The sequence below is a fragment of the Zingiber officinale genome, chromosome 4A (assembly GCF_018446385.1).
Source record: "Zingiber officinale cultivar Zhangliang chromosome 4A, Zo_v1.1, whole genome shotgun sequence".
In the NCBI taxonomy this organism is placed as follows: Eukaryota; Viridiplantae; Streptophyta; class Magnoliopsida; order Zingiberales; family Zingiberaceae; genus Zingiber; species Zingiber officinale.
In genome coordinates this window covers 97,499,278-97,519,053 of record NC_055992.1, presented here as the reverse complement: position 1 = coordinate 97,519,053, position 19,776 = coordinate 97,499,278, and the positions used below count along the sequence as shown (strand labels likewise).

The following is a 19,776-nucleotide window of genomic DNA, read 5'->3' as shown; positions in this document are numbered from 1 at the left end:
ATGAACATAGAAATCTATAGAATCCGAAGTCCCACATTTATACAAATCTTTAAAAACTTAAGAAGAGAACTTAAACTAGAGCATTTTACCTCAACCTATGGAACCCAAAGTCACAAACCATAGAAACTAACTAAAGCATTACAAGTTAGAGAGCATGCCTTAAGTATTTAGCTCCTGATTAAATCCTTGTCTTCCGTTGAAGCTCTAGCACCGCTGGAGAAAACAAAAAGGGGCATGAAACCTTCCTAGGGCCGGTGGCAACATTCCCCCCGGTGAGGCTTTTGAGGGTAAGGTTTAAATAGACGTCCCCAGCTTAGGGCCTTGTCTTTCTTCTTATATATTAAGTCATTAATGTGATTTCCGAATCAAATTATATACTTTCATATACTAATTTCATATATATAAATATCCATGTATACATCACATATACATGGTAACATATTTAATTCATATTATAGTTTCTTAATACTAAGTCATTAATTTGATATTGAATCAAATTATATACTTCCATATATATATATATATATATATATATTTATATAATGTATTCATAATAATTAACATGTTATAGTTTTCTAAATGTACACGTTTCATTAAATTTATATTATATATACATATTTATATTAGTCATTAATTTGATATGGAATCAAATCTCCCATATGTATATATATATATACGCACGTATATAATTTCACGTTGAAGATATATCCATATCTTCAATTAAAACCTTCCTATACATCACATATATAAGGTGATATATTTAATTTGTATTATAGTTCTTAATACTAAATCATTAATTTGATTTTTGAATCAAATTATGTATTTTCATATACTAATTTTATATATATAAATATACATGTATACATCACATATACATGGTAATATATTTAATTCATATTATAGTTTCTTAATACTAAGTCATTAATTTGATATTGAATCAAATTATATACTTCTATATATATATATATAATGTATTCATAATAATTAACATATTATAGTTTTCTAAATGTATACCATTCATTAAATTTATAATATATATATATATATATTTATATTAGTCATTAATTTGATATGGAATCAAATCTCCTATATATATATACACGTATATAATTTCACGTTGAAGATATATCCATTAAAACTTCCTATATATATATATATCTTATAATTTTCATTATTTATGCTATATACCTTATATTTCCTATATTATTTATATGGATCAAATTTCCTATATATATCCATGGTTATATAAATTTTTATATGAAAACTAAGTCTTCAATATAATTTTATATGAATAACCATGTATTTAATATATAATTCATATATTATAGTATTAAAATTTATTAATTTTATTTACACTATATATGTTACACGTTACCTAAATTGATCTTATATATCTATACATTTTTATTTTATTATATATATTTTATATTATACTTAATATATCCGATTATTTTCTTAATTTGATTAATCCAAATTTCATAATTAAAGGTTAACTTGATTAATCCTATCTAACTCATCTATTTAAATTTATAAATTCTTAATTAAATAACTTCAAATTCTAATTAAATTATAACTTAATTCAATAAATCCCGTTAATTAATTAAGTGGTTTCGGACACTACAGTTTTGGTGTCTATTTAAAAAAGATTAAGATATGACCAAAGACTGTTAATTGGATATTTATTGGATATACATATAACAGTAGTGCATTTTGATTTTTTTATGTATGAGTCACAAATACCAGATATATATACAAGAACTTGATAATAGAATCAAGAAATGTCTCGTTCTTTGAGCATATATTTTCATATAAGACCCAAGAGGAAGCTAGCTCCTTAAAATAGACATATGAAACATAAAATGAAGATGATGATGAGAAACTAATCGAGGTTGAGCTTACACGGAGTAAAAGAGCTTGGGTGGAAAAATCCAATGGAATAAATTTTATCACTTTCATATTGGAAAGTGAATCCCACAGTTATTTAGGAGCAGTAAGCTCTTCTGATGGATCTCACTGAAGATAGGTAATTACATCTGAGATAGAATCTATCTTGCAAAATCACACTTAGAAATTTGTGGATCTTCCTCTGGAAACTACTAGGTTGCAAGTGGATTTTCAAGAAGAAAATGCAGTTAGATGACACAATTGATAAGTATAAGACCAGATTGATAATCAAAGGATATCAACAATAATAAGGCTTTGATTACATTGATACATATTCTTTAGTATCGAGAATAACTTCCATAAGAGTATTGTTGGCTATAGCTATTCTATGAAATTTTGAAATACATCAGATGGATGTAAAGACAGTTTTTCTAAATAGGGATTTAGAAGAGGAAATCTAAATGAAGCAACCTTAGGGATTTTCTGTACCAGGACAGAAAAATAAGGTTTGTAGATTGGTGAAGTCATTATATGATTTGAAATAAGCACTAAAGCAGTGATATGAGAAATTTGATAATGTTATGAAGGAATGTAGATTCAAGATTAATGAATGTGATAAATCTATCTTCATAAAAGCCATAGATGATGATTACATCATCTTATGCCTATATGTAGATGACATACTTATCAATGAGAGTAATGATAAGATAATCAAATCCACTAAAGATATATTGAACTCAAAATTTGGCATGAAACACATAAACCTAGCTGATGTGATCCTAGGAATCAGAATTCATAGATCAACAGACGGATTTGTTCTTAATTAGCCCCATTACGTAGACAAGATTCTTTGAAATTCACCAAGAGTGATATTGCATTGGCACGAATGCTGATAGATACGAGTCAACATCTATAAAAAAATCGAGGAGAAAGTATCTCTCAGATAGAGTACTCTCGAGTGATTGGAAGTCTGATGTACCTATGAGTTATTCATATCAAACTTAGCCTACGTAGTAAGTAAACTGAGTAGATATACAAGTAATCCCAGTGTTGAGCATTGGAAAGGGATAACAAGAGTACTAAAGTACTTGAGGTATACTCGTGATATGGACTGCATTATACGAGATATCTTGCTGTGATCGAAGAATATAGCCATATGAGTTGGATATATGATACAAAGTCTCTAAATCTACGAGTGGATATGTGTTTACTCTTAGAGGTGCAACAATTTCTTGAAAATCTTTTAAGCAAACTGTAATAACTAGATCCATGATGGAATCTGAGTTTGTAGCTCTAGATAAATGTGGTGAAGAGGCTGAATGACTATGACAATTCTTAGAAGATATTCTGAGATGACCGAAATCTGTATCGATAATTTACATACATTACGATGGTCATTCAATAATCGGTCGGGCATATAGCCATCTGTATAATGGTAAGTCTAAATATACACATTGTAGACATAATACCATTAGACAACTACTCTCAACGGAAGTTATCATTTTTTATTATGTGAAGTTAAATGATAACCTAGTAGATACATTAGCCAATGAGTTCAACAGAGAGTTAGTTGTAAGTTCATCGCGAGGGATAAGATTGATGCCAATGAGAAATGTTGGTGCAAAGGAAACTCAACCTATGCAGATTGGAGATCTCAAGAACTAAATTCTAAGGGATAACTTAATTGTACTGACAAAGTTACTCACTGTTGGGGAATGACCCAATGTACTAGTAAAGGATGGAGGCTGAGCACATAACTTTTAGTGATCCAATAGAGTAATGAGGAATACTCTTAAAAGATTATCCATGTGAGAAAGAAGTGGGACCACTTCGAAGAGAATTGGAGGCACAATTCTTAGAGTTTCTCACAAAACAAAGTGTGTTCATGACCAAGAATGAACATACTCATGAGAATTGAGTTGTATTAGGAAGAGTCTTGGATGAGATATGTCAATGCTTAAATAGATGAGAGAACAATTTAAGTACATCGTGTCTATTGTCAGCCAGTAAATAAACAAATCTTCACAAGGGAGGGTTTAAAGGATAAAACCTACCCGTTCTATACCGAACTCAACTGCTAAATACTATCACATACCCTACTTCTATTCATGTGAGGGATTGCTGGATATATGTTAATAGAGAAGAGGTGGAAGAGGAAAGAAACTCGATTGTGAATGAAACTTTAGTCTCACATTGGGAGTTTCAAGACATATTAGTTAATTTATATTAATTCACATGTATTAATGATGTGAACAAATACATGGGGAGAGACTCTCTCTCACGCATGGGTGTGCAAGGGGTACAAATCTAGGGCCCGGATCGAGACAAAATTTGTCTAAGTAGAACAACTAACATTTTGCCACATAGATTCTTTTTATTTGTTGCTTAAGAAGGTAATGGAAGTATTAACTATTGCTAAAAATAATTTCCTAACCTCCCAGATAGTAATGGTCGATTATTGATGGTCGACGGCTATCATTAATCCTTAAGTATTGAATGATCATTACTCAGCGTTTAATACATGTAAGGGATGATACTACTATTTAAAGGGAGACCATGGTTTTGAGCAATACACACATGGAAAAAGCTGAAACTCTCCACCTATGTTCCCCTCCTCCTCTGTCATGCATCTCTTGCTCGGTAGAATATTTGTGATAGCAATTAGGTACCTCTCAGTTCGCTGTGACCACCGGTGCTTGGTGGGAATCATGGTTAACCGTTGTATCTTGGAAAATAGATGAATCGAGAAAACATCAAAGTACAACCAGAGGCGGGGTGAATCTGTTTCAAGGAAACTGCGACCATCGCAAGTCTCAGTCCACTCGCCCGCTTGACCGCACAAGTCAGTCGGTCACTCAGTCTGATTTGTGATTCTGTCGCCTTGTTTTGTGCCACTCGACCTAATCAGCCACTAAGTTGTACTGCCCGATCGGTGACTATGCTCCATTCGTCCACTAAGATTCGATGCTCAGTGGTCTCCACTGCTGGACATCTCCACCGCCCAGACGTTGGGCACGCTCGATATATCTGCTAGCTCTACCACTTGGCTACTCTGCCTCACGTCTCGCCCTGCCTGCTCGATCGATCCACCCACTTAGCTGCTCTGCCTCACAACCCGCTCTGTCTGCTCGCCCAATCTGCCCACTCAGCCACTCTACCCCGCTCGACCACTGTATAGTTTGCACTTAGCACTTGGCAGAAACCATCCCTCACTGGCAGCCTGAGGTTATCTGCTCAGGTCATCTCGACAGATAAGTTGAATTTAATTTGGTGTAATTTAAATTCGATTAATTTCCTAAAATCTCCGGCAAATTGTCCAACAAAAATTTTCGTGGAATTGGATCAGTCGCCCAAGATTCGCTATTACCTGATTAATCTTAACTACTCAACAGAGGCTATATGAATAGTTGCTATAATGTTGTTCTTTATTTTTTAGAATTATTATAGCAACTACGACTACTTGCTACAATGTAAAATGTACACCCTCACAGGTTGGCACAGTAGGTATTTGCATGAGTATTTGATGTAATAGGTCTTAGAGTCAATTCTCAATGGATGCAAAAGTATCTTGCTAAGTGTCTGAACTCCTCCATGCAAAGAGCCTCTCTATTAAGGCAAATCTCCCGTGATTTACCCCTTCTAGAGTGTGTGGGGTCGTCCTAGATGGGATGTTAAGGTAACGGTTTCACCTTTTGATGTGATACAATGTAAAATATACTCTTTAGCTACTAGAAAGTATAGAAGATATTGAATAGTTGCTATAATTATTTTAAATTTATTTTGATTAACTTAAAATGATTTTATAAAGTTTAAATAATTTTAACTAAATTGTTAAAGAGTATTTTGATATAATAGTATTCATAGTTTTAAATTAGGATTTAAAATTTTAAGATTTAATTACAATGTGTAAAACTTACTTGGCGACTGCTACATGGATAGAAACTATTTGGTAGCTGATATAACATAAAAAAATTTACTATTTTAATGTTCATCGTTTAGGATTTAGGTTTTAAAATTATAAGATTTAAAATTTAGTGACAATATATAAAACTTACTCCGAAGTTATTACGATGTATAAAAATTATTTGGTAGCTATAACAATGTGAAAAAATAACTATTTCAGTGTTTAATGCTTATGATTTAAAGTTTAAGATTTTAAAATTTAATATTTAATCACAATATGTGAAATCTATTCAGTAGCTATCTATAATGTGTAGAAGTACTTGGTAGTTACTATAATATGAAATGATCCGGATCACAGGAGAGGGCATAGAGGGGATTAGGGAGAAGAGAGGGGGCATATGCGTCATTTAGGAGGTGGAGGGTTAGGGGGGCATGGGGGAGCCGGTTCGTGAAAAAGGGGAAAGGGGGCGTGGGCTCCCATCCCATCGGCCGGCAGACCCCCCCCCCCTCTTCCTTTCTTTCGGTTTTCTTCACGTCAACACAGTCGAGAGGCATTGTCGTCTACTCCGTTCCCTCTCCTCCACGCTGCCGCCACCTCATCCCCTCGTTGACGCAGTCGCCACAGGGAGAGATCACCTCTAGTTGCAGCGGTCGGCGGCATCTCCCGCTTCCACTGCTGCCTCCAGCGTCTGTCAAGCCGCCGTTGACGCACCCGGCAGTCGCTGACGCCCCCAGCCCTCTCGTCGGTCGTCACCGCCTCCTTTCCCGACCGCAGCCACCTTCACCGCAGCTGCTGGCGCCACCTCCGACAGTCGCTACTGCTTCCAGCAGGGGCCGACCGCTGGCGCAGCTTCCGGCGGGTGCTGCCGCTCCCCGGCAGCCATCATTACTGCCTCACGCCGCCTCCGGCGGCTATGGATACCACTATCGACGCTCCAGGGGGCATTGACACTTCTACCAGCGGCCACTGGAGCTTCCCATCGCTGCCGCCGACGCCTACAGGGGGTGTCGCCTCCAGCGATAGCCGCTGCCCTCGCTCCTTCCGACACCCACCGCAGCCAATGGTGGCTGCGAGTGCCGCTGCAGATGCCTCCGGATAGCCTCCTCCGTCGCCCCACGGGACAGCCGCCATCCGGCGGACTCATGTTTGCTTCTTCCGCCCATCGCGCCGAGATTATGTCCGGCCATCGGGCCGTGGTATTTCATTCGTCACACCACTACCATATTTGTGAGTCATCTGCATTATCTGGCTTGCGCGCTGTACGCCGGCCTATGAGCCGTTGTGATATTCCCGCCGAGGTGTTGTTACCATTGCCGGCCTACGAGCCGTCTCCTTGGACCCCTGCCGCATCAGAGCACATGCTGCCGCATGATGACTCGATCAGCACCACGACCAGATCATCCATCCATCCGAGGGCGCCCCCCTGGGCCAGGGTACGTTCTCGTACCTTTTTTACATTTCGTTAACTATTCTGTCATTAGTATTCGATTGCTCATATATCTGTGGGATTCGCCTCGAGCACCGAGGTACCAGAGGCCGGGGCGACCCGGTCGCTGGATGCAGGTACAGTTGACCGGAGGAGGACTTCTGACAATCTGGTCAACGTAGAGGACAGCTCACCACCGGGTCAAGAGGATGCGGTCAACCCTCCAGACACGTCATACCGGCAGGTTCGTCTTCTTAGCTTCTAGACAGGATCAAAATGGCGCCGTTTGTGGGAACGCGCCTGATCTGGAACGTGAAGATGGACGACGCCGGAGAGTTCTGCTATCCTCATGACCTAGGTCAGTCTTTCCGTTATCTGTTCTCGGTTAGTTATGTGATCTGTAGTAGTTCTTCGAGCCAAGGCCCCCGAGCCGATCGGCCGGGAGGTTTATATCCGAGCCAGGGGCTCGATGGCGAAGGCCCCCGAGCCGTTCGGCCGGGAGGTTTATATCCGAGCCAGGGGCTCGATGGCGAAGGCCCCCGAGCCGTTCGGCCGGGAGGTTTATATCCAAGCCACAGGCTCGAAGACGAAGGCCCCCGAGCCGTTCGACCGGGAGGTTTATATATGAGCCAGGGGCTCGAAGACGAAGGCCCCCGAGCCATTCGGCCGGGAGGTTTATATCCGAGCCACAGGCTCGAAGACGAAGGCCCCCGAGCCGTTCGGTCGGGAGGTTTATATCCGAGCCACAGGCTCGAGGCGACGAGCCGCTCGGCGGGGAGGTTTATATCCGAGCCAGCAGCTCGAACGCCCCGAGCCGTTCGGCCGGGAGGTTTATATCCGAGCCAGGGCTCAAGGCCCCGAGCCGCTCGGCCGGGAGGTTTATATCCAAGCCACGTGCTCGAGGCGAAGCCCCGGCCGTTCGCCGGGGAGGTTGATATACGAGCCACGTGCTCGAAGACGGCGGCCCCGAGCCGCGGGGAGGTTGATATCTGAGCCACGGGCTCGAAGATGAAGGCCCCGAGCCGTTCGCCGGAGGTTTATATCCGAGCCGTGCTCGAGCGAAGGCCCCGAGCCGCTCGTCCGGAGGTTTATATCCGAGCCACGGTTCGAAGACGAAGGCCCTCGAGCCGTTTGGCCGGAGGTTTATATCCGAGCCACAGGGCTCGAAGACGGCGGCCCCGAGCCGTTCGGGGAGGTTGATATCTGAGCCACGTGCTCAAGAGGCCCCCGAGCCGTTCGGTAGGGAGGTTGATATCCGAGCCGGTTCGAAGATGAAGGCCCCGAGCCGTTCGGTCGGAGGTTTATATCAGCCATAAGCTCAAGATGAAGGCCCCGGCCGCTCGGGCGGAGGTTTATATCCGAGCCACGTGCTCGAGGCGAAGACCCGTTCGGTCAGGAGGTTTATATCCGAGCCACAGGCTCGAAGGCGAACCCCGGCCGTTGGTTTGGGAGGTTTATATCTGAGCCGGGGCTCGATGGCGGCCCCGAGCCGTTCGAGAGTTTATATCAAGCCACGGCTCAAGCGAAGACCCCGGGCGGCGAGCGGGAGGATTATATCCGAGCCACGTGCTCGACGAAGGCCCCGACGTTGGTAGCGGAGGATTATATGAGCCGTGGGCGCCACGGCTCGATGTGGCGAACCCCGAGCCGGCGGGGAGGATTATACGAGCCGCCGCTCACGGGCTCGATGGCGAAGACCCCGAGCCGCTAGCCGGAGGATTATATCTGAGCCGTCGCCACGCTCAATGGCGGAGACCCCAGCCGAGCAGGGAGGATATACGAGCCGTGGGCCACTGGCTCGATGGCGAAGACCCCGGCGGTAGGAGGATTATATACGAGCCGTGGGCGCCACGGGCTCGATGGCGAGACCCCGAGCCGAGCACCGGGAGGATTATATCTGAGCTGCAGGCTCGATGACGAAGACCCCGAGCCGAGCAGCCGGGAGGATTATATATGAGCCAGGGGCTCGATGGCGAAGACCCCCCTAGCCGGGCAGCCGGGAGGATTATATACGAGCCAGGGGCTTGATGGAGAAGACCCCCGAGCCGATCGGCCGGGAGGATTATATTCAAGCGATCATCACCGGTTTCGGACCAGTTCAGCGGACCAGCACATCATATGTCTATATCCCCCGTTCGGGGTTGAGCGGCCTTCACTGGTCACGGACCAGATTCATGATCATCTATCTCCCCCGTTTGGGGTTGAGCAGTCGTCACGGCCAGGTATCTATTCTTCCGATTGACGTCATTCCGGTCGCACGCGCGGTATCGTCCGCCCAGCATTTATCCGACCGATCGACATCATTCCGGTCGCACGCGCGGTATCGTCCGCCTGGCATTTATTCGACCGATCGACATCATTCCGGTCGCACGCGTGGTATCGTCTGCCCAGCATTTATCCGACCGATCGACATCATTCCGGTCGCACGCGTGGTATTGTCTGCCCAGCATTTATCCGACCGATCGACATCGTCCGCCCGGCATTTATCCATCCGATCGGCATCATTTCGATCGCTCGCACGACAGCGTTCGCCTAGCATATATCCATCCAATCAATAGCACTTCGATCGTCCGGTCGGTATCTTCGCGGCTGCGCACTCGGCATTGGTCCGATTACAGACTTGGTCCGCTCGGTATCGTTACCATCTCCTACGACACCACTATTATAACGACCGCTTGAGCGACATTATTGGTTCAGCAATTTGGCTTTAACATCGAGAGTAGTTCAATTCTTTGCAATAGACTGTCTAGTCAGTCGGACTCACGTCTCCTTCGACTGGACTTGAGAGGGAGGCTTGTGATCCGGATCATGAAAAATTAATTATTTTATTAAGATTTTAAACTTTAAATTTTAAAGTCTGAATACCACAATCTGTCTCTATATTATATGAAGGAAGATAAATCATGAGATTAATTAATAACTGATTCTACCATGTGATTAGAAATGAGAAGAAAATATTATACATTATAGTACCTGGTTTTAATTGTTACAATAATATTAAAGATAAGGGTATCCTTAAAATAAAATATTTAATGTCATTTTTTGATTCGTTTTTTTATAAAACATCTTTTTATGATTTATTTAATTTGAGACTTTTTATATTATTTTATTTATTTTTACATAAAAATCAAATAGCAGATCCAAAACCTTTTAAAAGTTTTGGTTCATTCTTTGTTCGCCTCGCATGTATTGATGGACCACTCAGAAGACATATGATGAGATCATGGCAAACGACAAGGCACTGAGTCACTGTAATTGGAGATGCTATACGAACGCACAGTGTCTAGTCATATCTGATCACCCGGACCCCTTCCAAACAGTGACAGGCTATATCGCAGAAACGGCCGAGAGAATGCAGACAACTGGGCGTTCGAGTGAGTGACTCAGCATGGCATTGGTGGCACAGGATCCACCCCTTGTTTAGGTTATCTGCCGTACCCTCCCTGATTTATTTACGTAAAGGAGACAAAGGAGCTAGGGTTAGCTCGCCATGCACGATGCCACTCTCCAAACCCCAAATTGAGAACAGGAGATATGCCCCATAATAAATGGTGCAGTGGTAAGGATACTTAATCATTTATATTGTAAATACCTTTTTATTTATTTGAGTAATTGATAGAAAATTTTTATAGGTCGGATCGATTATCAAATTTAATGTTCCCTAGTTTTATTAATCATAAAAATGGGAGACATACTTAATCCCTATGGATTGATGTAGAATAAAAGATTGATTAAGTTCATTTTCTTAAGATTTATATTATATAAAGGGAGATAAATCATAAGATAAATAGTCGGATGTAGATGGTTTATATAAAGAAGGTGTTGTAATAAAAAGTCCAGGATCAATTTTTAACGGATGCGGAATGTCTCATTAGTTATCTCATCTTTCATTATATGTGCTATTGTTATTGGATGAAATTCTCTATAATTTATCTCTTTCAAAAAGTATGGGGTCATTCTGATAAACCCAGTTAACCCTGGGTGACCGGTCTGACTTCATGAAAATTTTTCACCAGTCATCAGGATAAATCGAGAAGTGCTTGCAGTAGGGCAATCTAGACACCCAACATCTTTTAGTTGCGAGCCTCATTTGAAGAAAAAATTTCTATAAATTTGTCATAGTTGGAGATCGAATCGCGAGTGCCTGTATGACAATCTAGATGCCCTACCGTTACACCATAGTTCCAGGACAAGTATGAGATCATTCTGGTAAACTCAATTAACCCTAAATGACCAATCTGATACCATAAAATTTTCTCAATAATCATCAGGATAAATTAAAAAGTATTCCTATTTCATAAAATTAAATCATCGTATATTTTACTTTTAAAATATTTGCAACGCTATGTCTAATTGTAATATAATTTTTTTACTCTAATAAAAAATTAATATATAAACATTATTATATTAAAATATTCTTTTTAAATTAAAATAATTTTATTAAAATTATTTTAATTTGATAAATTATTTTAAAATTTTTGTAATAGCATGTAGTTATAATACCGTAACAATTAATAATTGATATAAAAAAAATTAAATAATTTAATAAATTGATAAATAATATTTTATTTTATTACATTGTAATAATTAATTAATTATTATTATAATAATATTAAAAATAAGAATATTTTCGAAATAAAATAATACTCATTCGACTAGTAGTAAATGTGCGATGATGTTTTATGCTTCTCGTTGGGCCATCAGGCACGATCGTACATCACGTGCCTTGCAACTCTCCGCATAAATGTGGACGGGACTCAGAAACCTCGTCCTCCTCTTTACAGTATACCAATTGTTAATAAGGACATTTTTCATAATGCTCTTAGAATTTTGAAAATGTCTTTAAATTTTAAATAATATTGAAAGTTTGAAACCTTAAACCTTACCCTCATTAATATCCTAATATTTTGTTTAATTTGCTGTAAAATTGTCTTTGTGTGATTTAAGTGATAATTTAGAACGGTAAAATCGATATTTTAGGGGAATTTTAATGCCACTTAGTAAATATTAGGAGTACTTTTGGCATTATCAAACTTTAGAGGTCGTTTAAGATAGATTGTTAAATTTTAGGGGTGGAAAAGATAAAAAGATATGAGGACTAAGAAATAGAAACGACGTGAACCCACTCTTCTTACCTCTCCCCTTCCGCCAACCCATTTCCACTTCTCCTCCCTGCCTTTATGGAAACGGCGGCCGCCGGTTCCGCCACCACCGGCCTTTGCCACTCCGACTATGTCGAATCGTCCCCACGCTCCCTCTCCGGAGGCTGCTGGGAGGAACCCGCGTTGCACCCGGCCAGTTCCGCCGGCGCCCGCCTCCGCTTGATGTGCAGCTACGGCGGCCGCATCGTCCCCCGGCCGAGCGATAAGTCCCTATGCTACGTCGGAGGAGAGACCCGCATGGTGGTCGTCGATCGCCACTCTACTCTCGCTGACGTTTCCGGCAAGCTCTCTCGGAACCTCCTTGGCGGTCGCTCCTTCTCCCTCAAGTACCAGCTCCCCAACGAGGACCTCGACTCGCTGATCTCAGTCGCTACGGACGAGGACCTCGACAACATGGCGGAGGAGTACGAGCGAATCGTGGCCGCTTCCTCCGCTGGCGTTGGGGGCGGGGCCACCGGCTCCTCCCGCCTCCGGTTGTTCCTCTTTCCATCCAAGGCGGAGATGTCGCCCGCGTCTTCGATTGGGTCTCTCCTCGACGATTCCAAATCGGATCTTTGGTTCGTCGACGCCCTTAATAGCGCCATGGGCGGGATGGGGATCGACGGAGTCCCTCGCCGCCTGTCCTCCGACTCTGCCTCCGTCAATTGCCTCCTTGGCCTCGAGGACCTCTCCTCCGTTCACTCTCACAGCGGTGCCCTAATATCCGGCAGTGCGGGAGGGGGCCAATTAGATCGGCCCGAGCCGCTCGTCATCCAGCGCCGCCCGAAATCTTCCGGCAAGCTTGCCCGCCAAACCCAGGACGTTCACTCCATCCCGGACACGGCCATGCTCGATACGAATTCCTCCTTCGGATCTGCATCTTCCTCTCCTTCTCCCTCCAATCTTCCGCCCATCCGCACCGGCTTCGAGGACAATTTTTCCCACACGATTCATTCCGCCGCACCGGCCTCATCCACCGGTGGCCACGACGATTGTAAGGAGCCAGCGTTCCCTCACTATCTCCGCCCCCCTCCAACTGTTCCCCTCCCCGCATCTTCCGTCGCCACCACGACCGTCTCCCCTATCGAAAACCCTATCCGAAATTTCTCCTACGATGACGAAAAGTATGATCTGGGTGTCGTCCCCAATCTCTCTCAGCAATCCCTGAAGCCAAATCTGAACGAAGCACCCATCCCTGTTCCCGGATCGAGGTATCGTTTTCCCCTTTTGGTTACTGATAAGAACAAAAGTTGCAATTTTGGTTCGTTCTTAGAGTAAAAAGCTACTCGATCTCTGTCTCCAGGATGCTGCTGTTTTCGGATGCCACGATTGATCAAAAACGCGACCTGCCTGTTTCCTCGGATCCCAGCTACCACGTTCCGTTTCCGGCGACTAGCATCGCCGGTTACCAATTTCCCCAAGTGCAACCGCAGCAATTCCAGCAGCCACAGCTCCATCCGCAGTTCCATCAACAGCAGCCACAGTACGTTTCGGTGAATCCCCACTACATGCCCCATCCCGCCGCCGGCAACGTCATCCCCGCTTCATCCTACTACCCGATCGCAGCCTCCCACGCAATACAGCAATCGCCGCAAACCCCCCACCCATACGACCCCCAAATTCCCATGTACTTCTACTCCGTTCAGCCGGCCGCGACGTACAATTTGGCGGATCCAAATTCGACGCAAACCCAGGCGAAACCTGCAGTGCCCACCCACTCGTTCGCCGGCGCCGGGTACCACGTGCTTCAGCCCCATAATCTTTCTCAGCCACCCGCGACGATGCTTAACTACGGCTATGAATTCGGGGGCGGCGTCGATCATTCCCACCAGCAGCTATACTACTCTCAGGCAACCTCTTCCCCGGCGTTAGCTCCTCAGGGTCAGCCGGCGAGCTCTGTTGTGGCCGTTTCAGGTGCTGCAATGGCGCCTACCGACGGCAAGGCAAACAGAGCATCATGAATCTAACCACTTCCAGTTATGCGATTACATGTTCCATTCAGTGTTCAGTGTTCTTAGTTACTCCGCCTGTTCTTATAGGAATAAGTGTCTTTGCTCTTAGATCACAAACTCATGTTGTTTCGCCACTCGTTTATCTTTCAATAAACTTTCAGAGATTTCGATGCACACGAAGTCTCTGCTCAAATTCTGTGATCTAGTTCAGATTTTGAATTTACGAGAAGACGATCACTCTGCAAAAAGAAAGAACAGCAATGGCTCGAGGCCCCAGACTGGACCGCTGTAGGGTGATTCTGGAAGAAGCTCTGTACCCCTCTCCGGTCTATCATTTGATCGGCGAATGACAGCGGCGGATTCATCTTTCATAGTTGAATACGAAGATTTTGTGGAAAGAAATTTAAAAAGATGGGATGTTTCATGACTAGAATACTTCTCATTCAAGTGTAATAATTATCAATTTACCCGGTAACTTGTATAATTACAAGTATAAATTATTTTGTAATTAGTTGCTATAATTGCTTTAAAGTTTTAAAATTATTTTTATTAATTTAAAATAATTTTAATAGAGTTTAAATAACTTTAACCAGATTGATAAAGAGTATTTTAATAAATAAAATTCAGAATTTAGAATTCAAACTTGTAAGATTTATAGTCTGTACGATTGTTATAATATAAAAATCAATTATTTCACTTTAATCAAAATTACTATATAAATCATTATTATATCAAAATATTCTTTAAGAACTTAATTAAAATTATTTAACATCATCAAAATAGTTTTAAATTAATCAAAATTATTTTTAAAATATTATAATTAAATTTAAATTTTAAATCTTAAATCATAAATTTTAAATAATATTACATCAAAAATACTTTTTAACCATTTAATCAAAATTATTTGAATTAATCAAATCATTTTAAATGGGCTAAAATCACTTAAACATAATTATAATAGCTACTAAGTACCTTGTATATAATACGTAGAAATACTAAATAACTACTACAATAATATTATATTACTTATTACATATTATAACAATGATTGAGTAACTTTTATATATTATTATAGTAGTTAGTTATAACTGCTACCATAACAGTGAAAATAAAAATATTCTTGAGGTAAAATATGGCTTCCTTTTAATTATATATATATATATATATATATATATATATATATATATATATATATATTTTTTTTTAAAAAGAAATGTTGTTTACATAATTTGAGTTAAGACGGTAAATGAACCAAGTATTCATGATCAAACTTAGTGTTTGGCTCAGTAAAAATTTATTTATATTCGTTTAAAATACACAAGATTAATTAAAAAAAAAAGTTTGAATAACTCGTTAAACTAAACAAACAGCTTGAACACATACGTATTCAGTTGTTAACGTTCATAAATAATATTCATGAACCATATTAATATTAATAAAACTCTTTTCAATATACTAAATAAAAATAAAATAAACAAATAAATTTGAATTATCAAACTCCATAACCAATCAAACAATTAAAAGTTTTAAACAATCAAACAAATTTGAATTAAGAGTTCGATAATATCTAAACGAACTAAGCTTAAGTCAAGTTCGAACCAAGCTCAAGCCAAGTTCAAATCGAGCTCAAGCCAAACTTGAATTAAGAGCTCGATAACATCTAAACGAACAAAATTCAAATCAAGTTTAAATAAGCTCAAGTTCATAAAAAATAAATCAAGTTTAAACAATCATTTCAAAAGTTTAGTTCATTTCAAGCTTGACTTGGCTTGACTCAGTTACCTTATTAAATAAGTTTGAACATCCTAAATCTCGATTCGGCTCGGTTCGACTTGTTTACCGTCCTAATTTGAGTCCCATTTTGCTTTTTTGCAGATTTTGTGCTTGTCTAGTTTCACGGCGAACGACTTTCGTTTAGCAGTATGCACAACTGTGGATCACAAGCATTCGCTGTAAAATACAAACCGAGCTCTGACGGTTAAAACTGATACTATAAGTACAATAAAGATGAACAAATATAAATAAATTTTTTGTTAGTATTTTTTGTTAGTATTATTTCAGAAAATGCACATTTTTCAAAAAATGAAAATGAAAAATGCATGTAACAAACGCCCCCTTAGTTTCCTTTCATGTTGTTTCTGTCTTTGAAAAGAAAAAGAAAACAGATGAATGATGTTTCTCAAGCATTTGAAATAATTATAATATTTATTAGTAGCATCAAAAAGACGAAGGTAGAATAAATAATGTATAAAATTAAAAATTAGCGTCCTTTTTTCAAAAAAACAAAAGCACTCCTCTCGTAATTTTATCCTAAAAATATCTTTAAATTCAATGCTATTGTAAAAATTAATTAGTATTGATGTGGATATGATTTAGAAACATAGAAGTAATTAAGGAAAAGAGGAGAGATAATTTAATTAAATCACTGTGTAGGATTTTAAAAGGAAGGGGGCACTGTTGAAAAGTGGTTTTAGGAAGAGAGGGGGGGGGGGGGGGGCCTTCTTCTTCGTGCTGGTTTTTCGCCGCCAGGGGCGATCAACTTCTCTCCCTCACACTCCTCACTGGCGTCGGCCGCCACTCCTCTCCCTCTCCTCCTCGCGATATCGCCACCGGATAAGACTCGATGCCGCCCACTTAATGTCGCCATCAAGGATGCTTCTCCCTCCCGCAGACACTGACGACCGCTGGGTTCATTTCTAGTGTCATCTCCTCTCTATCTCTCTCGCGTCCAGGCTGCCTCAGCAATCGCCAGCCTCGCAGCCGACCCCGCGCCTCTGAGGACCGCCACTAGAAAGCACGCCGCCACCCTCCTCCTCCGTTCTCTCTCCCGCCTGAGGAACTCCGCTACCTCACATGCCGCCCCCTTCTTCCTCACGATGTCGCCGCCTCCATCTACTTTCGTTGTTGCCGACGACAACTATCTCCCCTCCTGCGTGAGCGTCACCGCGGACCTCCCTGCTCCGGCCGACGACCATCCTTTAGTGGCCTATGGTGCTGCCACCCTCCTATGGTCGCCGCTGGCCCTCTCTAGCATCCAGGGCGTAGCCTTTCGCTGGCCAGTCCTTTGCCACCATCGCCAAGCAATGTCGTCCCCTTCTACCGTGCCGCTGGTCTCCATCAAGCTGTCGTCGTCTCCCTCTCTCTTAGCGCACCAGCGCCCACATCCGCTTCCAGTGGCCGCCGCCTTTCGGGCTGCCGACAGCCAAGCGCTGCCTCCATCTCCCTCTTTTCTGGCGTCCATAGCCACCCATTGGCGAACTCCTCCAGGATGCTACAACCTCGCCTCTCTTTCCTGTAGGGGATTGGTGGTCGGCTAGAAGGGGGGTTGAATGGACGGTGCCCCCAAATCGTTCGCTTCCTACGTATTCGTTAGTGCGCAAGCGGAAATACAATAACAAATACTAATACGAATACAAATATAAACAAGAAAGACATGTAAACTGCTAACACGTTCGTTTACGTGGTTCGGAGATAACTTGCTCCTACTCCATGACTGTCTGTAAGGTGGACGATCCCTCAATCCGTCGGTGGATTAGTCCCCGGAAGCTCCGGCTAGCTCAAACCTCCTTGTGGGTAGAGAAACCTCACCACAACACTCACCAAAGACACTTGGACACAAGGGAAATCTTGAGCACTTAGTGATTACTAATTAGGCTTTAACCAAGTCTAATTTCGTCACCTTGGCCGACCATCCCAAGTTCCTTTTTATAGAGTTTGGAAGAAATCAGCAAGCTGATTTGCTCGTTACCAGTCGACTGGTTCTTGTACCAATCGACTGGTGCCAGCCCAACGACATGCCAACGGCTATCTACCAGTCGATTGGTCCCAGGACCAGTCGACTGATCCCAATACCAGTCGACTGATCCCAGGACCAGTCGACTGATCCCAACCATTTCGGGCACATAGAGCTTCTGTATTCACCACCAGTCGACTGATATAACCCTATACCTAGGGTTCCCATCACAAGTACATTTCTCTTAGCACTCGGACCCTCACGACTCACTTGACTTTTCTTTGTAGCTTTAACCTCTTGCCTTCAAGCCTACTTCCTTTAGCTCTCGTCCCTCGGATGCATCCAAGTCCACGACTCGTCCCCAATGTCATCCTTCGCGTATGCCTTGAAGTTGTTTCCCTCGTCCCTTGTCATTGCTGCCTTGTCCACGGTTCCTCGGATGCTCCATCCTTCACTAGACCTGAAACCATCAAGCTAAGTCATATGTGTATCCTGTAAACCTGCACACTCACATGCACATATCAAATAACAAGGGTAAACCTAACTTAAACCCTTTGCCAAAACACATGGTCACACGGATCATTGAGATTGCTCCAACATTGTCGTCTCATCGCAGGCCACCTCCAGGTCGTCCGCCATGTTGTGCGCCTTCGAGGTTGATTGAGCGTCCGAGCCCTTGCTGCCAGTGGGCTCCGATTTGATTGTGCTTCATCTTTGCTATGTTTCGGTCTTTGTGTCGTCCGACCTGTGTGTTAGATTCTGGGTTGTGTGTCATATCTCAGTCTGCGTGTCGATATCATGTTTCGACCTTTGTCCCGCCGTTATATCCCAGCCTGCGTGCCAATGTCTCATCCCGGCCTGCGTGCCGATGTCATAGCCCGGCCTGCATGCTGATGTCATAGCCCGACCTGTGCGCTGATGTCTTATCCCTGCATGTGTGTCGATGTCATAGCCCGGCCTGCGTGCCGATGTCTTATCCCGGCCTGCGTGCCGATGTCATAGCCCGACCTGCGTGCCGATGTCATAGCTCTGCCTGCATGCCAAGGTCGCATCCGGTTTCGTGCCGCCGCTTCTGGCTCAGTGCCACGTCCAACTCCGCTTCGTCAGATCTAGCTCTTCATCTGACCTGGAGTCATCTGCTCTTCCGGGTCACGACCACTTGAGTAGCGTCCCATCCGAGGGCGCCCCTGGGCTAGGGTACGGTCTTTATTCATGTTCTATGCGTATTTCGTTATTATACATATTAGTCTGTAACTTATATATTCGTTGGATATGTCTCGAGGCTTAGGGTACTAGAAACTGGGGCAATCCGGTCGCTGGTTGCAGGTAACGTTGACCAGAGGACTTCTGACGACTTGGTCAACATAGAAGTCATCTCAGCATACCCCCCTTCGGGATATCGCGATTCGGTCAATATTTCATCCACCTCACCCGACAGTCCATTTGACTCAGATTCCGGACAGGATCAAGTATCTTCTAAAACTTGTAGAAACTTTCAACTAACTTTTACAACATGTAAAAGCTAAGAGATAGTTACTACACGTTGTAAAAACTATGTGCTAGCTTTTATAGGTTCGATCAGGATTAAATTATATTCATTAGAAATGTAATAAATTTTATGAAGTTTATATGTTTGTTTTACTTGTTAAAATATAATTTTAACCAAATTATTACTCAAAAAAATAAAATCAAAATGATATAAAGTCATCATTATAAAAAATGTCAACTAACTTCTA

The 19,776-nt window shown here is 42.2% G+C and overlaps 1 protein-coding gene across 1 annotated transcript; it reads left to right on the top strand.

The window, feature by feature from the left end:
• Positions 1 to 12,341: 12,341 nt before the first annotated feature.
• On the top strand, positions 12,342 to 14,500 carry LOC121970282. The gene is made up of 2 exons (XM_042520884.1): positions 12,342 to 13,566; positions 13,659 to 14,500. The coding sequence occupies exons 1-2, from the start codon at positions 12,395 to 12,397 to the stop codon at positions 14,314 to 14,316; spliced, it is 1,830 nt and encodes a 609-aa protein (XP_042376818.1). The 5' UTR covers positions 12,342 to 12,394; the 3' UTR covers positions 14,317 to 14,500.
• Positions 14,501 to 19,776: the final 5,276 nt, after the last annotated feature.

Coding starts and splice junctions, on each gene's coding strand:
- LOC121970282 (XM_042520884.1), top strand. CDS start 12,395: ATGGAAACGGCGGCCGCCGGTTCCGCCACCACCGGCCTTTGCCACTCC. Junction 13,567..13,658: donor ATCCCTGTTCCCGGATCGAG/GTATCGTTTTCC, acceptor CTCTGTCTCCAG/GATGCTGCTGTTTTCGGATG.